Below are 16,498 nucleotides of genomic sequence, written 5' to 3'. Positions count from 1 at the left end.
TGCACCTCATGCCTGTACCTGCCTCATCCTGCCACTGCTTGTTCCCTGTGCCTGACCCCTGCCATATGCTCTCCCTCACACCTGTGTCTGTCCTTCCCTACCCACCTTCCTTCCCCATCACTTACCTTCTGCTGCAGCTCCAGCTCCGGAGCAGTCGGCAGCAGCAGTGGCCCCAACCTGGTGCCAGCCTTGTCCAGCCAGGGAGAAGTCCTTGTCCAGCCAGGGAGGATTAGTGGCAGCTGTGGCCCTGGGCTGGAGGGACCGGAGCCAGAGCAGAAGGTAAGGGAGGATGGGAGAGAAGCTGGGGGTGGGAAGGGGGCAGGCTACATGGTCTCCCTCATCTCCTCACCCACCAAATGAGCCATCTTGGCATGGGGCAGGCAATGGTTCAGCTCCAGCTTTGGCTCTGGGGCTAGGGTTGAAGCCCGAGTTGAGCCCTGCTTGCCCTGGGCCAGTACTTGAATCTAAGGTCTAGCTTTTTTCCCCCTATGCTTACTGGGGGCGGAAAAACCTTGTCTTGTATTCTAGTAAATACAGCGTGCATGTGATATACCAGTGATACCTTTGGATAGTGTTATGTTCAGAAATGTGCATTGTGGTTATTTTAACTTATTTAGGATATTGCCAATCAAAAGCAAGCACTACAGGGTAATCATACTATACTTTACCTTACTGAATCCTGATACTGATGAGCCATACACCTATTTACAAACGACTTTTGACAGTCTTTGCTCAGACCTGGTATAACAACATCAGTGTCCAGGATAATCACTTACCTTGTTAATATTTGATCCACTTGAGATTTTTTAAAAAAATTATACTATTTTAAAATCTCTTAAAGGAATTACACTCTTGGTGAAAGTGAAAACATGTTAGGTGGAATATTTTTCTTGATATACTATATCATGTATTATTGGCAACCCTCCCCCCCATATTCTTGACTGAAATAGGTGGGATTATTTTTAATTGATAAGCTGTGTCCCTGTTGTTTAATGGCAGAAGTTTTAAAAATGTGCACTTTTTTGTGGTTGAGTGTAACTTCTGACTCAACTGATTTAGGTAGGAGCAATCTTTTTCCAAATAAGAATTTAATTGAAGCTAGTATCTGTGCTTGTCCTGGGCCTCTTTAGTGTTTAGATGATAGGAAAAATAAAGGTTAGTTAAAGTAATTCATCGTAAGTATAATTATCTAAAGAAATCGGCTTGTTTGAAAATTTTGAATCCTGATGAAAATTTTGACTTTACTTCCAGTTTGGACTTGTGATCTCTACTGAAGTCCAGTAGTAGTATACTGATGTGAGATCAGAATTGGACCATTGTTGCTTAAGGCATTGCCTTGACATCGTCACCCATTGTCAGCTTCCTTAATGGTTATATGTTGTCATCTCTGGCAAAAATGTTGGCAGTTCACTGGCAAAGCTGCACTGTTGAGCACCAGTGATGTTGCTGTAAAAGCAGACCTTACTTTTTTTCCCCCTTGATTCTTTAAGCCTGAACCTTTGTTATATCTAACAGAATGAAAATTGAGGCTTTCACTAAGGCTTTCAGACTATTGAGGCTTTCTGACAATAGCCAACAAATCAAAATTAAAACTCGGCTTCTTCTCTCTTAAGAAATGTTTTCTTTTTCTCTTGGCATTTTCTTTTCATGAGTCAAGTCCTAACGAAAAAAGGCAGCTTCTAGTTTTAACATGTATTAGCAGGTTCAGGCTTAGGTGGAGTCCCTACTAGTCTATATCTTAAGTCATTAACTTGTGTTAGAACTTTTTTCCTAAAGATGATTTGCCTGTTAAAAGGTACAACATGCCTGCAAATGCACCAATTATGTATTTATAGGTAGTACTACCAAAACACATTACATGGAAACAGTTGACAAAAAATCTGTTGCTCACTCCCAAGCATTTGAAGACTGAAAGCAGTTAAGTTTCTGGAGGTTTTTTTGATGCACAAGGATTTTTTAAAGCCCAATTGTAATATTCGTATGTTAATCTCCCATGTATTGATGGTGAAAGTAGAAGCAACAGCATCCAAACTAAGACCACGGACATTCTGTGCCATAAGAAAATATAGTACAAAGGAAATTACAAAATGTTTTCAGAATTTGAGCTCTTAAATTTAAACTAATAAATAAATATATAAAAAGCATAGAAGAGCTTGAGAAGAGAAAAATATCACCAATTTATTGAAGTTATTTCAAACTAATTTGGTAACAGTTATTCTTTGCTGTTTTTTTTTACTCTATCTACTTGTTAAAGTTTAGCATGAGATAATATATATGGGTGCCTACACATGAGCAGCGAGGCTGCTTCAACATGCTGTAATTACTGCACATTGGAGCAAGCTCACCGTAACTATCATGCTCCAGCAGTCTCCAGCATCTTGTGTATCAGCATCTCTGCACTTAAAAACGGCAGCGTGAGTGCTTTAACTAAAGCTCATTGAACAAGCTTTAGTTAAAGCAACTGTGCCGCCATTTTTAAGTGCAGGGATGCTGGTACACGAGATGCTTCAGGCGCTTTAATTAGAACTGCCCTCAGAGCCACTCCGATTAAAATGCCCTCCTCCCCCTCCTCTCCCCACCCAGAGCACCTGTATAAATGCTTCATGTGCCCGAAAGCATGCAAAGAACAGTTTCCTAACTATTGAGTTGGTCTAGCAAAAGATAACACATTTACCCAAATAACCTTGTCTGGGCTAATATATATGGTTTTGAGATGAATGTTGTCTCAGTTACAATTAATTAGCATTTTGCCATCAGCTGTGGCACTGTGAAGTTTTTACCCCAGTTTTTTCAGAAAGTCTAAGAAATGTCTTTCACTTTGACGTCCATCACTAGCACTTCAGGTACAATTTTTGTGGGGTATGAACATTTTCAAAATACCAAATAATGCCACAACTTTTTATAGAAAAGCATGAGCATGGACATAGTATTAATACTTATGGATGTCCAAAAATAGTCCATTGGAAAATAAACTGCGTAGTGTATTCAAATAGATTTACAAAGCCTTTAGTCAATGTCTGTTTCCTAAAGCTGGCACGTAAAATAGATGCTGTCGTGCAAGACTTGCTCGTCTGAGTTTTCCAAGAGTTCTAGTGATTAAATCTATTTCAGTTGTGCTTCCTCAATGGGGTTTACACCAGCAAAGTGAAATTGAGCTTTTCGTACTGCTGGGAAAGTACTGGTTCTTCCTGCAGTGTGTTGCAGAGGGCAGGAAGGACAAATGGGGAAAGGAAGTGGTTAACATTAAGTAGACACATCTCTTACTTTAAAAGGCCACATTCTCTCTTGAATAAATCCATGCAGGAATCAACTAAATGTTTATATTCTTTTTCATTTTAACTCATTGTGAGCAAAGTCAACAAGAATACTAGAAGAAAACAAGTAAGCAGTAGTGTCGTTCCTCACCCCCGAATCTGTCACAGTACATATTAGATGAAGCATTCATTTGTCTAATGTTATATTATTTCCAGGTTTCTTGCTTTTTGCATCTTCACATATTAGGGACTTTTGCTTTCAGATAGGTTTCACTACTTTTATTACTATAACTTGTTATTACTGTATCTTGATACAGAATATTCTACTTTCTCAGGAAAGCTGTGTTTATCAAGCTGACTGAGTCATCAAGCTAATAAGGGGGTGAGGAGGTGTTAAAAACTTCTCCTTACCTACAACAAAGTTATCTTGTTTCCTTCCTGGTCTTTTGAATCCATAAATCAGTAGTATACCTTTCTCTGTTTCTTTTTTTCTTTTTGCTTTCTTTATAGTGTGTTTGTTATTCTTTTCAAAGCAGCAGGCATCTTACAATTTAAAACAAGTAACTTGATAATTAACTCCTGAATTTCTGTGAAATCTAAAAGTTGCCATCCAACCAGGGCTCCTCGGATTCTATCATTTTAAGGGCATAGCTAGTTTTAGAGATGCTGAATTTCTGGAGAACTATGCTATTTTTAATAACACTTTAAAACTCTGAAGTAGTTGAAGAAAGATTAAGGGATCATTGCAGAACCTTTATTTCAGATTTCAGCTCTGAATTTTTTTGCTATGCTCTTCAGGTTATTTTAGACACCGTTCTGATTTTACTTTCCATTGGCATTACTGAAGTTTACATTTTGTTTTGGCAAGTTTAAGATCCCATCTATTCTGTATAAACTGTTAAATGAGCTGACTACACAGTAGTCTGTGAAGTGATTAAAACAAAGTGTAAGTTCTTGTAGTGTGGGCAGACCTGAAACTTAATTATATTTTAAGCCATGCTGCAGTTTTGAAATTCAGCTTTGAAACACAGTTGAAAACATTTTGGTCTACGCTTAAGACCCACAGACATGTAGTAAAGTTAGGGACTAATGTGTTGTAGTCAATGAGATGCCACGCTGCCCTAATGCATTTTTTTTTAAGAAGACACCAGGTAGTGTGATCCAAGGAAGAGTACCTCTTGGGGAACGTGCACCAGAGTAGGTAATATAGGTAAAGAGATGGTAATGATGGGTGCATACACATATACTAACTTTCTGACAGTTAAGCCGACTTAACTTTTTAAAGTCAACTTAACTGCCAGAGCATATACACATATGTGGAGCAGAGTCGACTTAAATGCAGTGCAAGATAATACGCCTCTTGAGTCACATTAGTTAAGTTGGCATAGCTCACAAGATGGCTGCCACCCTGTCAAAGAGCTGTGTGTGTACGCTGTGGCGTGGCTTAACTTAAGTCAGTTTAGTCAAGTCACCTTATTTTAAGTTGACTTAGTTTGTGCATCCCCACCCTGTGTGGTGATAGTGGAGAGCGTAGGATTTTCTTTTCCATTCTGAAATATTTTTTTTATACTACTTTTCAGAAATTTGTGGATACTTTGTGGGGGGGGAAGGGTTGTAAACCCTTCAAAACTATTTTTTTTTTCCTTTTCCTGTTGAAAATCTGATTGTACCAGGGAGGATACTTTAAACATTAACAAAATTGAAGATAAAACCCCATCTCTACTGAAAAGTAAGCAAATGTTTTAAGTGGGATTAAATGAGTGGGGATGGGGGAGGGACTTCCTATATCTCACAGTAGTTAAAAAATGAAGGCAGGGAAGGAGGGGGAGAGATGCTTTCCCAGTTTCCTCTTAAGAAAGTGGGCAATGAAGAAAAAGATGGAAAAGGGAGTCTTACATTGGTGCTTTATTCCCCACCTTCTAAAGAGGCTTGCAGAAGGCGGGACAGAGTGGCACCTTAGAAGTATTACAATCACCAAAGAGGTGAGAGTAATACCATGATTGGGCTTCTTTTGTATGCAGTGAAACTTTGGAATTTCTCTGTATATTTGGAGAAAGTAATTTATTGCTTCATGTATAATATTGCACAACATGATGATGTAAGAGTATTTTAAAGGAAAGATGCATTATGGGTATTGTTTTCAATCAAAACAGCAGTAGATTGCCTTGTGAACAACTAGTTTCCTTACATTTAAAAGCTGTTGTAAGGAAGCCATGGCAACAGTGCAAATGAAAACTTAAGCCAAATCAAGTTAAAGGTAAAAGTCATCTGGGTCACTCCTAGGTTAGGAACAAACAATAGTTTAACTTCTAAACTCATTTGGCTAACTTAATGGCAACCTTGACAAATCATTTTACTTTAAACCTACTTTCTTTTATGTAGTGTAGTTACAACCACAAATCTGTGAGCAGTTACTAAATGAGGTGATCTATGTTTGCTTGCTTTCTCTCTCCCTTTCTCTCTTTCCATGTCCATCAGATTTGTTTCTCTAACATTTCTCATGTTCACCCTTTTCTCTGTAGGCCTGGTGCTGTGCAGCAGAGGTCACTTACTTGGAATACTGGGATCTCTTCTCTTTGGCCCCACTGCCTTCCTTCTACCTCCAACTCAGCCATCTTTCAGCACCTAACATGCACCATCCTGTTGTATTGCTTTGAATATATTTTTCCTAAACATCTTCTGTCTTTTCCTGTAAATTTCAGTAATGTAAGAGTGGTGTAGCCATGATGGTCCAGAAACTATGCTAAGGGCAAGGATTTCTTAGGGTGGTATCTTTTATTGGACCAAGTGTGTCGTTGAAATACAGTTAGAGAAGCTTCAAATACAAGATATTTTTCCATCAGGTTTGTGTCTGCCTTAAATTCTTGTTTTCGTTGTATATGTTTAAATCCTTATCACCTATTTCCTATCTTTTTATTTAATTTCTTCTCACTTGTTTTATTTGCTCCACACCCTTTTGCCTTTTTTGCCCTTCTTATGTTGTTTCTGAACTTGAAATGATACTCCTTTTGTTTGTGTGTATTGTTTTCAGAAACCACTTTCTTTTGCTTTGCTTATTGTTAGTAACTTTTTGCTAACTGCTTTCTCTTCAGTCTGTCTATAAAAAAAATGTCAGCCTAAGATAGTGCTACAAAACAAGCATGTTAATTGCTACTCCTGTGATTAGCACAGACACCAAAGCTTTTTTTTTAACTTAAAAAACATAGCTTCTTATTTTGATTCTCAAGATAGTTTGGTTTCTTAAACTAAGATTTTTCCATGACACACTACTTTGTCATACTAAAGTGTGTTTACTTCAATGTTTATTACTGCACTATTTTTAAACTTTGAATTTTCAATCCTTGTGTTGCAATATCCTGTCAAGATGCTCTTACTTCAAATATCACAATGGATAAGGAAATCTTGAAGCATAGCTTCTTTACTTCAGTATGTACTTAGAGCATGCTATTTTCCTTCTTAAAGCATTTAAATCCCGAGAGACTTGTTTTTTTGTCAGCTGTAAGTCTTCACAAATTAATCCTTTGTGGAGCAGAGAATTTCCATGCAGATGCCTCATTTGGGTTTGCTCATATTTATTGTTGTGTTTTTTTCCCCATAATTATTCTTCATTATGTAGGAATTTCATGTTTTTAATCTCAGTTCAGCTGTTTGGTAGAAGCTTTATGCACTTCAAAATCTTGTCTTTCTTGGGGGCAGATGTATCTGATTCAACACTGTTACAGAACAGTTACATTTTGAAATCTTTTGATCTCAGTTTTAACTAAGAGGGGGGATCCTCAAGGTGTGTTTGATCTGTAGTGTTCCCTGTTGTTTGAAACTGAAATCAGCTCATTCACAATTTATTTTCCTTCCTGATTACTGTGTTGGCCAAACTCCTGGAATCCACTATGTTTCTATTGTAGAAAACATTAGAGTATTTGGGCTTTTTACAAAAAAGCTGGGTGAGTAAACAGCATGCTGGGAACACAAAGCTGATGATAAAGCCTGCCTTCTTTGAAAGGCCTAATTGTCAAGTGCTGGGTTGGCCAGTTGATTTGTTCAGCCACCAGAATGGCATTGGATTGATTTACAAAAGCGAGGTTGTTTCCATGTGCAGATTTCAGGTAGGTGTGCCAGTGGTGGTATCTAGGAAGGTCAAATGTACATCCAAAACTTAAATAAGGCCTGGGAGTAAAGTTCAATAGCTTTGCCAGTAGGTGCAGCTAAAGCACAAACAAATATGCTTTGAGTAAAGCAGCGAATAGATTCAGGGAAGTGGTGTGTTCAAGACTGTGTTTCTAAACAAGGTATTTAATTTGTTTCGTGGCATCTAGGCACATGGATGTTCTTCCCATTCCTGTACAGGCATTCAGTTTGGAATGGGTTGTTTTTTCTGCCTTTTATTCAGTGTCTTGGCAACTCCTTACATCTTTTCATTACTTGCCAGCTCTCCCTGCTGGCAGACCTGGATTATTGCACACTTAAGGTTTCGTTGTCGTCTTTCTTTTGTAGTGATGTAGTTAGCTCTGTTTTGTTTTGTGCCAGTGTATTTTTCAGTATTTTATCTGGTGGGGGGGTGTTGCTGTTCTCCTCTTCCAGCCTAGTAACCTCTTTGTGCCAGAGCTTCTCCAACTTATTTTTTGAGGGAATCTTGGACTTGAATCTGTCACCATCTGTACACAGGGTTTTGTTTCAAAGGGGCTCTAGTCTTTGACAGTCTTGTGAGGCTGCAGCTTAGTAGAAGAACATTTTGTAGCTGCTGGAGACCACTTTACCTTCCCTGTTCCTCAGCTTGGCACACACATCAGTGCTTTCTTTCAGCTTAGGCTAGTTTATACTGTAGTGGCTGCCTCTTTGCAGCAGCAGCAGGATGGTAGTGGGGCAACTTAGCTGGCAAATTTTTTGGCCATCAGAATTGCACCAGTTCTTCTGAGTAGAAGAAGTCACCTTCTGCTGGCAGAGTAGTGTCCGTAACCATGTAGTGTCATCATTTTGTCAGCTGCAGGGTATGATCTCTTCATATCTTCAGCCTGTAATAACTATACTGGCAGAACAGTGTCTTGTAGTCAAAGGATAAATCAAATGTGCTAAAATGCCAAATTCAGGGCTGAAAAGGTGGGGAGAAGGAGGAGTGAACAGTGCTGTCCTGGGCCAATTCTCACCCTGGTCTATCTGTTCTCTGGTGCTCTCTCTCTTGCCCTCCTCCTTTTACTCCGGTGTCAAGTCACTTCCAGTGAGTGGTTCCCAGTTTAGCTATAGTTACAACTCCGGGAGTAATTCTGCACTGGCTTGAAGTTCATTTAATCGGTCTCTCCAAACTCAGTGTTTTGTGGTTCACAGATGGGCAGAGATCTATCAGAGCCTCAAAAACAGAAGGTCTGAGAATATATCTTCATTACAGCCTTTCAGGGTCATAGTCACGAATGCAGGTTATGATATTCACCCGTCAAGGTTAAATTAATATTTCCAAAACTAATATTTTAACTTTTTGTGGTATTCTGTTTTAGTATTGCTTAACTAACTGGAAAGGTAACTGGTAGAGTCAGTTTTTCTGTTTACTTTCTCACTGCCATTCTCAATTTGATTTGTTATTTTAGTTAGGAGGCTTGCAACTTTTTTTCTTTTCAGAAGGGGTTGTTTTTAGGATTTCCTCTGGTAGTCAGAAGAGGCATGCTAAATCTGTTACTCTTTTCTTTTTAAAGTACAGGAACGTTTTATTTTAAACTTAGTTGCATTTCTATTTTTTCCGTAATTATATATTAAAAACACCAGTGTATCGTACTTGCCTCTTTAGGAGGAGCATTTGAGCTATATTCTCCCCTCTTCAAGCCATGGATTTATTTCTCTGTCTTAATTTTCTGGTTGTCCTTAACAGTAACATGGTACTCCTTTCTTCCAGTTCAAGAGGCCTAAATATGACTGTCAACTGGCCAGAAGGCTTTGCAATAAGCAACATTTTCTAAAGCAGGGGTTCTCAGCCTTCTTAGATGTGGGGGCACAGCTCAGAGCTATTCACTTTGACTGTTTTGCAGAGTGGGGGGTTGATTATGGAAAAATAATAGAGCATTTCTTTTATTGCAAACAACTCAAAAGGATCACGACAGGTTAAAATGTTTTTGGCACTATGGATTCTTGGTTAATATCTCTAGATTTATCTTGTGAATAGTGTGTGGGTGTTTGCCCACCTAACAGTGCTAATATTCTGCGACACCTTTTTGAGAATCACCAGGTTAGAGGTTGATTATGTTGTCTTGGTGCATGCAAACTGATCGGTTCGTTATCAAACTTGTATATGTTATTGGTAAACTAGTAGGCTAACTGCCTCTTCCTTCTTCACTTTCAGTTTGTTTTTCTTTTTTAAAATTAGTGCTCCATCATGTTCTTACTCATTTTGTTCAACCCATCTCCTGGCATGCCTCAGCAGGCCTTGATTGAAATGGACTCTAACAGAATTGTAAAACTGATTAATATATTTTTATCTTGATCCCTGAGGAAGTGCTCTGTTCTGAAGTGGCCTGAAACTTGTTGCAGTGCAAGTTCTTTATGTCAGGGGTACCTAAACTGTGCTGCACGTACCCCTGTTGGGTACACAAGATTTCTGTGGGCGGTCCATGGAAGAAATTGTGTAATGGCGGATTTAATATTAATTAAAGTACTAATTGGCACTTAAGGACTTAAAATATAAAAAGTATGCTGGTAGGGGTACGCGGGTGCTGTTAATCTTGAAAGGGGTATGCAGTAAGAAAAAGTTTGGGAACCTCTGCTTAATGGTATGCAGTATAGAAAGGCTGAGTCTGTTTGTCCATAACATGCTGTTCAGGAAATTGCTGTCTTTTGTATATATTGTAGTTTTCCAAAAACCTATTACATTTTCCCTGGCCTCAAACTTGCATTGAAGTTGTAAGGTAAAAAGCACTTTGGAAGGAGGTTCTTTTGAAGTTATTTAAAATAAACTAAGAGCCAGACTTGTGAAGTCAAGCATCTAAAAATACTTAAGCACCAACAAGTCTAGAAGACTGATAGCTTGTGGCAGCAGAAATACAGTATCCAGCAGGGCTGTGTGAAGCTTCAGTCGCTGATTAGATTTGACCTGATGCAGGGACCGAATCTCCGAATCAAATTGGTAAAAGCATCTGAATCGATTCTGAAGCTTTTCTGAAAAGATTCGTCTGTAGACTAAACAGGCAGCTGATAGCTGCCCTCCAGCTGGTAAATTTGGGGAAGGGGAGAGGGAATGGGTGTTGGGAAGGGAGAGATTGGGGCTGGGACAAGCTGCCCAGCGGGGTGGGGGGTGCGTTACTCGGGGAGGGGTAACCCCTGCTGTCGCTTGCCCGGGGGAGGGGTTAGGATGCGAGCATGGGTTAGGATGCGAGCATGGCTCGCTCCAGGCAGAAGGGGGCAAGCGGCAGCAGGGCATAGTCCTGGCTCCCAGTGCTGCTGTGTCTACATCCCACGCTCCCTGTTTTTCTCTGCCAGCTGGCAAGCAGAGGCAGTGCCTGCCCCTCCACAGCGGCTGGCAAGCAGTGGCAGGGCAGAGCCCCCGCTCCCAACTCTGATGCGGGCACAGCAGCGCTGGGGGTGGAGGCTATGTCCTGCTGCTGTCCGTAGTGAGCCATGCTTGCATCGCACCCTCTGCCCCCTCCACGGGCCGATGCGTGGAGGGGCTGGAGCAAGCTCCGAGGCCCGCTCCCGGCACCAAAAATGCGTTTAATGCGTCAGTCCTCACATCGAGGACGTATCAGCGATTAAACTGATAAGAACAGATTTTTTTTTTTTTTTTTTTTTTTTTTTTAATAATAAAAAGCTGCAAACTCGGTGGCTTTGGCACTGATGATCGGGGCCTTTGAGGGCTTGTGGCAGAGCCCCCCCACTCAGTGGGGTGCAGCGGGGGCTGCCCCATGGCATGGGTGCAACACAGCTCGGCAGGGTACCGTGCGCTGTCTGAGAGCTGGGGCGACTATGCGTCAGCTGCAGCCCGGTACCACTCAGCCCCAGCTCCCAGGCAGTGCGAGCTCCCTGCCGAGCCATGCTGCACCCGTGCCATGGGGCAGCTGCCACGTGGATGCCAGGCAGGGGGGTGATACCCACTGCCCTGCGCTGCACACAGGGGCTCTGCCACAAGCTCCCAATCGCCGCTACTGCAGCCGGTGAGTGTGGGGCGTTATTTATTTATTTTAAAGTGCAGGGGCTAGGCTAGGCTGGGGCCGGCCGGGGCAGCCATGGGGGCTTCTTCTGTGGCTTCCCCTGCCTGGGGAGTGGTCGGCACACCCGGAGGAGCCGCAGGAAAACCTGCAGCCACTCAGTTGTGCCTGCCTCTCCCCGGCCGATCCAAATCTCTCTGAATCAGCGCTGAATCGATTTAGGACAGTGATCCGAATCTCTGAATTGAATTACTGTCCTCCGAATTGGCTGAGTCCGAATCGAATACTTCCCTATTTGCACAGGCCTAGCATCCAATGTGTTGTAATATCTTTAACAAATGAACAGAGGATGCAGCGCCAATCTGTTTTACAGGCACTGTTACCAGTAACTATGGAAGAGAGTGGTTGTCCCGGGGGGTGGGATTTAAGTGTAGTTCAGCCCTATTCTTTTATTGTCAGATTGGTTTGTTGACCATGGGCGCTTCTACAGGAGATGCTTACTGCGCATTGTCCTAATAACATTATGGAGTAGTTAACACAGCAAGAACCATGCTAATATCATCCTGTGTGGTGTTATTAGGTGAATGCACAGTTAGTGTCACTGAATAACCCTGCACCAGTGCTACTGCGCAGTAACTTTAGGTACTACACATTTAGTTGGTGCTTTATTAAGGAAGTACTAAACTAAATGTACAATACCTAAGGTGCATTAATGAATGTGTAGACACGCCCAGTGTGAACCAGAAGAGGGCTGATTGCAGTAGTATGAGTATTTTGTTATACAAGTGAAAATAAAAATGGTGCTTGCTGCCAGATGGCTCTTTTGAAGTAAAAATTAAAAGCGTTCAGCCTTAGGATATGGGGTTATGTGCCATTTTTACAACATGGCCTATAAGACTCGTACATAAATATAAGCTTGAATAATGGAAGGTAGATTTCTAAATGGCTTCAGTTTGCTCATCAAAATGCTTATAGTGACCTTTATTTTAAGACTTGCATAGATTTCAGTCGGGTATATAGAGAGCTGTAAGGGCCAAATATGGTTAAAATAATGAGTATTTTGTTCAGTGGTAGATACCACGGTATTTATATTACACAATAGCACCTGAAAGTCCCAGGTAGGATTGGCAATCAGTATGCTGGGTGTTATGCAAATATAACAGAAGATGGCTGCTGTCTACAAAGTGTTCAGTCCAATAGTTGGTAAATCAGTTGCACAATCGGAGATTAATTTGTGTTCAACTCTGATAAGGCAGAAGAACACTTAAAGTCCTTAAATTTGCATTTAAAAATAATTTTGACATCCTTGTTAATGCTAAAAGCATTTCATTTTGTCCTGTCTACCTAGGAATAAAATGAAATGCTTAGTTTATGGCTTTTTGGCTGTAGGTGGTACTTAAATGTATACAATTTTTAGAATTCTCCGAATAAATATTATGCTTTTCTGTGGTTTTGCTTTGCTCTAACACGTCTGTTTTGCAAGTGTGTTATTTTTTTTTTTTGTTTTTACCTTTTTTTAATTTAGGGTCCAGTGGTCTCAGTTTAAAGGCTATTTTATTTTCAAACTGGAGAAAGTGATGGATGATTTCAGAACTTCTGCCCCTGAGCCACGAGGCCCTCCTAATCCAAATGTGGAGTATATTCCCTTCGAAGAGATGAAGGAACGCATTCTGAAAATTGTCACTGGATTTAATGGGTATGTAACTTTTCAAATCCAACCTCATTTGTTGATTTGCACGGTTTTTCTTGTTTCACGTGTTACAGTTTCTTAACCTTTATGTTATGGTATTGACTTCCACATTCTCATTCTGTTGGTAACATATATCATAAATAGGTGACTTTAGCCACCACTGTCTGTACCAATTAAAGATATCATTGAACTTTCAAATATTTTTTTTATAACTATTCCCATCTTGTGGCATTTGTCAGTTGTTTTGAAATGTGGGATTAATTTTATTTAACAGGCATTATTAATGTAATAGAAAATGTATACAGAAGAAGTACATTTATAGTTTTAAAATAAGACTAACACATCTTGCGGTATTTGGCTTTTTTAAGAACTTAAGTCGTCAGTGTTTGTCCCTGTATTTTTCTTGTGCCAGGTTAGTAGCTCAGCAAAAAAACAAAACTAACAACAATGGCACAGTGCAACAACAGGACAAATTGTTTAACTTTATGGGTTTGTATTTGTAGGTCAAAACAACCATATGTTCAGTGGTTGTAAAAGATACTTTTAGAATTTGAAGGATTGTCAATCATATCTCTAGAATTAAGTGTATTGTTGCCGCTTATTACGTTTGTACCAAGGTCTTTTTATTTTACTTTATTTTTGAAGCCTTGATTCTTTATAAATAAATTGATTTTTCTCCACGAACGTCTACTCTCTTATTTGGTATATCCTTTTTATGACCTTTAAAGTACTTTTACATACCTAAATGGAGTCACAAACTTATCAGTTGACCGGTTTGTTGGCACCTTTGCCTCTTCAAAGATTGACTGGTTTGGTATTTTGCGATTTATCAGAGAATGGACATATCAGAACTTTTTTTCATGTTAGCCCTGAAATTGCAAACATTAAAGGTTCTGGGAACTCCTGCAGAGTTTCATATGACTGAGTTCAGATGTGATTTTTCTTGAAATGCATTTGTTTATATACAGAAAGCTTCAGGTATATTTACGTGTAGATTGATTTATGGCAAATCTTATACCAAAGATTTCTACTGAAACCTATATTTAAGAAGGGGAAATTTAACTTAGTCTTCACTGGCTAGTATTAATACTTGGGATACTTTCACTTGTTCAGTGAAGAATGCATACGCGCATCTGGGTTTCATGTTTTCAGTATGTCAGAGCTATTTTTGCTAATGTTGCACTGCTTACCAAAACTCAGTCCTCTCAAAACAGGGAAGATAAATATCATGAGAAACACGATATTACGTAGCTCCAAAGCACGCTTGCCAGAACCCCCAGGGGACTGAGCCTTTTGTACTGTTGAAGTTTTCCTTCTTGCCGCCCAGTTTCGAAGTGTTACTTGCTGCAACGCTAAGGAAGAATTCCAACATGGTTTGTCCCGTGTTCTTTTAAATGTTTAAAACCACAAAGTGCTGCCAGGAGGAGGTTTTATAATAATGCTCCTAAAAGACTATTAAAAATGTACATTTTACAATCATGAATGTGGCAAAATTCAGTGTAGCAGTTTAGACAGCTGTAATGAGTCTACAATCCTTAAACCATCAGGAATAGGTCTCTATACCAAAGCATGTAACAAAACAGGCCACAGTTTGTGCATTCTCTTATCTCTTGTTTTTGTAGCTCTGTTTTGCTATATCACCATCAGTAATTAAACTGCTTCAGTTTATTGTAAATTAATCAAAATTATCCTGAGCCTGGCTCCTACAGCTTGACATGCATACAAAACTTCTAAAACTATATAGTCAGAGGTTTTGGAAAAAAGGGTAAATGCATTGTTTCATGAGATTTTGTTTCCTTTGGCAGAATCCTACTTCTGTTACTGGAGTTTGTTGTTTGCCTCTTTGCTAGCTGTCCGAATGCTGATGTGGCAGTGCGTATTTCAGCCGTGAGTGTCAGTCTGTATCTTTTTGGCAGTGCCTGGTGTACTTGCAGAACCACGTTCTTTTAACTCACTCAAGACCTTTACACGTCTTCAAATAAATTCTTAGAAGATTTCATTCTTTTCCCTCTATTCTAGTAAAACTGGAAGACTTTTTCAAGAGCACCTTTTGGAAAGCTTGGATATTGTGAAGGATTCTACAGAACAAAAAAGAAACTTTGTTGTTACCGATAGGGCTTTTGAGATGTGCTCCCTGGTATTTTTTGTTAGTCGGTTAGGGGCTCCATCTGCTTCAAAACATTTGTGGTGATGGCCTATTTTAATTGTTTTCAGATGCATCTGTCCATGGCCCTCACTTTTGATTACTAATTTAGGTGGCTTCATTTCTTGGATACCATGGTGATAAGTACCTTCAGGAAAATAGAAACAAAGCTTAGACTGGAACTTGCAACTTGCACACTTACACTTCTAAACCTATTTTGATAAATGGATGCAACTCTGCTAGTACAAACAATCAGATTTGTTTAGGTCCATGCACAAAATTGCATCAATTTTTAAAAATTAATAACCTAATTTAAAATCGTGATTTAGACTACCTTATTTGCATCTTCTGGTCAACTGTAACTGAAGTGTCTCTGGAAGTTTGCTACTTAAAAACTCATTTTACAGGAAACATTATTTTGGAGTGAATTTCTTTTACAGGAAGTGATATTATGATATGTAGTGCCATCTACAGTGCATTAAGCAGAGTTCTTCATTTTTACAGAAATTTTCCAGGGACTAGTACTTGTTTTTAGCCAGGAATATTATATCACTGTGAACCTTGTAGCTGAGTTAATTGTAAATCATTTCCCTCTGTACTTTGAGGTTGCAGAGCTTATTTCATGGAATTTATCACCCGAGTAGCCAGAATTCCACTGAGTCTCATGAGCTATTTCATCTCTTTTTAATCTTCATTCCAAGTGTCCATTATTCAGGAAAGATAAATGAAAAGGGATTTCATGAATTTTCATCTCTTCCCATCCTACTGCTAAAGCGAATTCATAACTCTGTAAATGGATGTTTAATAAACTTCCATTTTTAATTTACAGTTCAAAGATTAGTGCTATTTCCCTATGTGTTTTTCAGTTACCTGCATTTCACAGTAAATTAATCTCTAAACACTTATGCACAGCTTTAATTACACTGATCTGTGTGATTGAGTTCGCAAATCATTTAAATCTTTTAGTGTGGTGGGGTCCTACACACTTAGCGCTTGAGAGAATGATTGAAAATACTGAGAGGCAGCAAAATGAAGAAGGATTTTCTGGTTTGCCATTTTTCTGAATAAAACAAATTCCCCACAGCTGTAGAATAATAGAAATAACTTGATCAATAGCAAAGATGTTGGAGTGGAAGATGCAGGAAATCAGACTGTTGCCAGGACTGGAGTCTTCCTAATGAGAAAGTTGAACAACAATAAACACACTTGCCTGTTCACGACAAGGTGAGAAAAATAGCCAAAAAACCATTCTAGGTCACAGTAGGAACATCAGGGACATATATGTAGGGAA

The 16,498-nt window shown here is 39.5% G+C and overlaps 1 protein-coding gene and 1 non-coding gene across 3 annotated transcripts in view; one reads left to right on the top strand and one right to left on the bottom strand.

Moving 5' to 3' along the window:
* PPP4R2 (protein phosphatase 4 regulatory subunit 2) overlaps positions 1–16,498 on the top strand; it is a 27,453-nt gene that overhangs the window by 712 nt on the left and 10,243 nt on the right. The window contains exons 1-2 of one of the 2 annotated variants that reach the window (XM_025197968.1): positions 216–279; positions 12,900–13,070. In XM_025197968.1, the coding sequence (XP_025053753.1) occupies positions 12,952–13,070 (119 nt within the window). In that variant the 5' untranslated portion in view covers positions 216–279; positions 12,900–12,951. Of the gene's footprint in view, positions 1–215; positions 280–12,899; positions 13,071–16,498 lie in introns of those variants that run through there. The other variant, XM_025197967.1, reaches the window with a different exon arrangement.
* On the bottom strand, positions 10,847–11,041 carry LOC112549455. The gene has a single exon (XR_003092860.1). It is a non-coding gene; the product is annotated as a U2 spliceosomal RNA (small nuclear RNA).

Source organism: Alligator sinensis, unplaced genomic scaffold (assembly GCF_000455745.1).
Source record: "Alligator sinensis unplaced genomic scaffold, ASM45574v1 scaffold121_1, whole genome shotgun sequence".
NCBI classification, from domain to species: Eukaryota; Metazoa; Chordata; order Crocodylia; family Alligatoridae; genus Alligator; species Alligator sinensis.
Note: the sequence above shows the minus strand (reverse complement) of the source record. Positions and strands in the feature narration are given on the sequence as shown.